Source organism: Trypanosoma rangeli (assembly GCF_003719475.1).
Source record: "Trypanosoma rangeli strain AM80 chromosome Unknown Tra_15.4_contig_00508, whole genome shotgun sequence".
NCBI classification, from domain to species: domain Eukaryota; phylum Euglenozoa; class Kinetoplastea; order Trypanosomatida; family Trypanosomatidae; genus Trypanosoma; species Trypanosoma rangeli.
The window spans coordinates 1-3,586 of NW_021706258.1; the positions used below are offsets into that span (position 1 = coordinate 1).

At 56.1% G+C, this 3,586-nt stretch overlaps 3 protein-coding genes across 3 annotated transcripts, besides 3 other annotated features; all 3 read right to left on the minus strand.

The window, feature by feature from the left end:
* Positions 1–345, minus strand: TraAM80_09066 (uncharacterized protein; the record flags this gene model as incomplete). Its single annotated transcript, XM_029385772.1, has 1 exon — positions 1–345. A coding segment is annotated over one exon (345 nt), but the record flags the coding sequence as incomplete, so codon positions are not given.
* A 745-nt stretch (positions 346–1,090) lies between these two features.
* Positions 1,091–1,122: a sequence feature (A-rich).
* A 76-nt stretch (positions 1,123–1,198) lies between these two features.
* Positions 1,199–1,251: a microsatellite.
* Positions 1,252–1,320: 69 nt separating this feature from the next.
* TraAM80_09067 (uncharacterized protein) lies at positions 1,321–2,292 on the minus strand (the record flags this gene model as incomplete). The annotated part of the gene is made up of 1 exon (XM_029385773.1): positions 1,321–2,292. The coding sequence occupies one exon, from the start codon at positions 2,290–2,292 to the stop codon at positions 1,321–1,323; it is 972 nt and encodes a 323-aa protein (XP_029234347.1).
* A 223-nt stretch (positions 2,293–2,515) lies between these two features.
* Positions 2,516–2,572: a sequence feature (A-rich).
* A 166-nt stretch (positions 2,573–2,738) lies between these two features.
* On the minus strand, positions 2,739–3,260 carry TraAM80_09068 (uncharacterized protein; the record flags this gene model as incomplete). Its single annotated transcript, XM_029385774.1, has 1 exon — positions 2,739–3,260. One exon carries the CDS (start codon positions 3,258–3,260, stop codon positions 2,739–2,741), a length of 522 nt encoding a protein of 173 aa, XP_029234348.1.
* Positions 3,261–3,586: the final 326 nt, after the last annotated feature.

A 3,586-nucleotide genomic window follows, 5' to 3' on the forward strand; every position in this document is an offset into this window, starting at 1 on the left:
AGAAAAAATAATGTTCTCCTCCTTGGAGGCTAAGGCATCCGCCACGTGCCGTTGCGTGCTTACCGCGTCTTTGTGCCGGAGCGCGTGGATGTCTCCCTTGAACCCGTGAGGGTCCACCTCACGCACCAGGTGTCCAAAGTCTCGTGCCGCCGTCAAAAAGGACGGCGCTCCCAGCACAAAATCCCTCACGACGGGCGTGAAACCCACTAGCCGCCGCAGCCCACCGGCATGTGTCTTGCCGTTGGCGGCTGCACGCGCTAGTCTACGCACAATAATGCCGCTACCCTTATGCACCCTGTTCCCGCAGTCGCTAGCGGCAGTGAAACGAGGGCAAAACATGTGCATCCTACTGGTTCGTTGGCCAGCGTGGGAGAAACAAAAAAAAAAAACGTGAAGGAAAAAAAGGTCATGGAGGCTCACACATGTCCATTTTCCGGGTTTTTTTTTGGTTTGTACACGTCTCAAGGAGACATAAAAAAAAAAAACCGTGCTGCAGGGAGAAGCCGCACCTGGAGTCAGAGCGGAAATGAGGAGAAAGGATAGCAAGGGCGGGGGAGTAGGTGCGCCCGCGCCCGCACGCACTAATCATCCCCCTCCCCTCACGGGCGCCACGCCCAGCACAGCCGCAGAGCGACAAGGAGAAAATCAAATTGAGAAATGCGGAGAGAAGATGCGCGTAGTGGCCGCAAAGCAAGCACATATCGGCATGCCCACGAGGACGCCAGCTGCAAGGCAACCACCACCCAACCACCCCAACACATACATATACACACACGCAGCAGTGAGAACGGCAAGTTGCTGTGTAGTTTCCCTCCGCCTTATTCCTTCTTTCATTGCAGGTTTGTTATGGTGTTTTCGTTATCCAAACTTCAGCTCGTCTGCGTTTTGAGCCTCATGCAGCCCCTCAGTACTCCGCACCTGTGGCAGCGCCGGCAGCAGGCGCTCTACGCATGGAGCAAAGATGTGAACAATGGCCGCGGCAATGAGTACGCTCGCGATGGGGGAAAATAACATCGCCTCTCTCTACGGTCTGAAAATCCATGCGTCCCCCAGGAGAGTAAGACCGGTTCCTACCAGGCACAACTGTGGAAAAAGTAGCGCAAAGAAAAAAAAAGAAGAGAAGTTGCGTGCACGCCGCCCAGCCAATCTGTCGCATGGGCCGCCACACCTCAGGGGCTCCCATCGATGCACGTCAAAGCAGACTCACACGCAGACACACACTCACACACACGCAGACACACTCACACACACCTCAATCCACGAGCCCTCTATCTCCCGTCGCTTCGGCAAGGCGGACCCCGGTGAGCGGAGGCCGCACTACTAGTCAGAGTCACTGTGGCTGAGACGGTACAGTTGCCGACGCAGCCGCTCCCTCTCAGCTTCCGCCACCTGCCTGCTGCAAAGTATCTGAGGCAGCCAACTCTCCTCCAAGCTTGACTGCAGCAGCAGAAGTCGCCCTTTGCTCATCTCCTCCAGAAGAAAGGCAACTAAATTCACGGCGTAGCGTGTCAGGCACAGCTCCAGCAGCACGCACAGGATACGCGGCAGTGCAGCATAAAAGCCAAGGAAGGAGCCACCCGCAGCGCCACCCCCGTCGCGCAGATTACTGCCTGGTGCTAGCGCCTTGTACCGTTCCCGCCAATTTCTATGACGGTCTAACACGCCACTCTCCTCGTTGTAAAGCCGCCAGCCGTAAAAGCGAAGAAAAACCACGTAACTGTAGTGTATGCGATCCATTATGCTGGGATGGCGAAGCTGTTTGTAGTCCTCCCACGTTACCGGCCGCTGGAGTTCCCAATCAGAAATCAAAGAGCTCGACGTACACTCCCCGTCCACTCCCATGCTGGCGTAATCCTCCTCCCTTTCTGTACACCTCCCCGTCGTCACACCAAACTGCAGCGACGGCATAAGCAACCAGAGCAGCCGGTTCCAATTCAAACGCAGCAGCTCAATTCCATCGGAGCTAGACAATCGTGCTGACTGTTCTTCCTCTGAAAAGCCTGGCCCGTTCTGGCACGGCGGCAAAAGTGCCTGATGAAGAGCAATAACCCGCAGAAAACTTGTGTCATGTTGCGCCTCTCCCACCCGTTGTGGGGGTAGTCGCACCTCCACCGAGCGGCAACCGCGGTAAAATGACACGGACGGATGTTCCCGGAAGTATACCCCCGCTGCCGCTGCTTCCTCGGTCTTCTGACGCAGCGTCACAAGATAGGCCTCAAGATCATCTACCAGCTGTGGTGCTGCCTGCTCCAATGCGGGGCACTCCTGCCGGGGGTCTTGACTCACCCACATCCCGCGTCGTACTGTCCTTCTCTACGAGGTGGCACAGAAGAGTCTGTGGGCGTTGAGAGGAGTGGGAGCACCGCGGCAGACCAAGCACGGCAATATGGGGGGATCAACACCCGTGCACAACGCAGCCAACGCAATACAAACGTACGCGTACTTCAAAAAAAAAAAGGCAATGAGCGGAGCGGCGCTGCATGACGCCGAGACGCACCCAACCCATGCAACCCTGCAAACAAAAACAACACCAAACGGAGGGCAAACAAACAACAAGCAATACAATAAAAACGCGTCCTACGCTGCTGCCGCCGCCTCCTCCCTCCCACCCCGTTTACTCCAGAGCTGCTTACGCCCCGAGCGACACACACCAGCCACGCAGTGCGTGAACGTGTGAGGAGGAGACGTAAAAGAAGGAGGAACGCAGTTGGTTTACTTCGCCTTGAAGCGTGTCGGTTTCATTCGTCCGAACGAGAATCAAAAGGATGCAGCTTCGGCAGCGCCATCACCGGTCTCGCCACGGGGGCTCCACGGTAGCGTCCACGAAACAGCTCCGTGTCTCCATATGGCGCCGGTAACGAGCCCTGCAGCGGCCGCTCCCCAACGTCACCGCCACCCACCCGCCACTCAAACCCAAAGTGCAGCACATCCTTCAACTTCTTCGCCTTCTCCAACTCGTGTACATCGTGGAGCGTCCCAACCAACTTTTTGTTCACAAACAACAGCGGCAGCTCAGGGGTTTCGCTCACCTCCAGAAGCTGCCTGCGGAGCGCGTCGGCGTGAATGTGGTGGTCTAGCTGCACCACCTTCAGCCGGGTGCAGTACCAGGCCACGTAGTGGCGCAGGTGACCGGTCTCAATGGGGCGTGCGCCAACAGTAAACACCACAGCCCAGTAGCGGTCAAGATATTCCTTTAGGCGTGATGAGAAAAACGGGCGCCATCGCTCGGAAGAAGATACCGGTGTGCTGCCGCGCCACATGGACGATAGCAGAAATGCGCCCACGCACAGACACACAACACTTCAGCCGCAAAAAGAAAAAAAAACGCACAATATGTTTGGTTACAAACGGAAAAGCGAGGGAACACACACACAAAAAAAAACGAAAGAGGAAAAAGAAGGGGGGGGAGGGGGAGGAGAATCATGCAGACCTACACGCAAGTGTTTGCATGAATAGGGAGCATTCAACCGTCACGAGTAGTGCGTCCACACACCGGCAGAGGAGACGGACAGACAAACGCACGCACGTACAGAGAGAGAGAAAAAAATTGGAAAAGTGGGAAACGCAATAGACAAAAACAATAGGG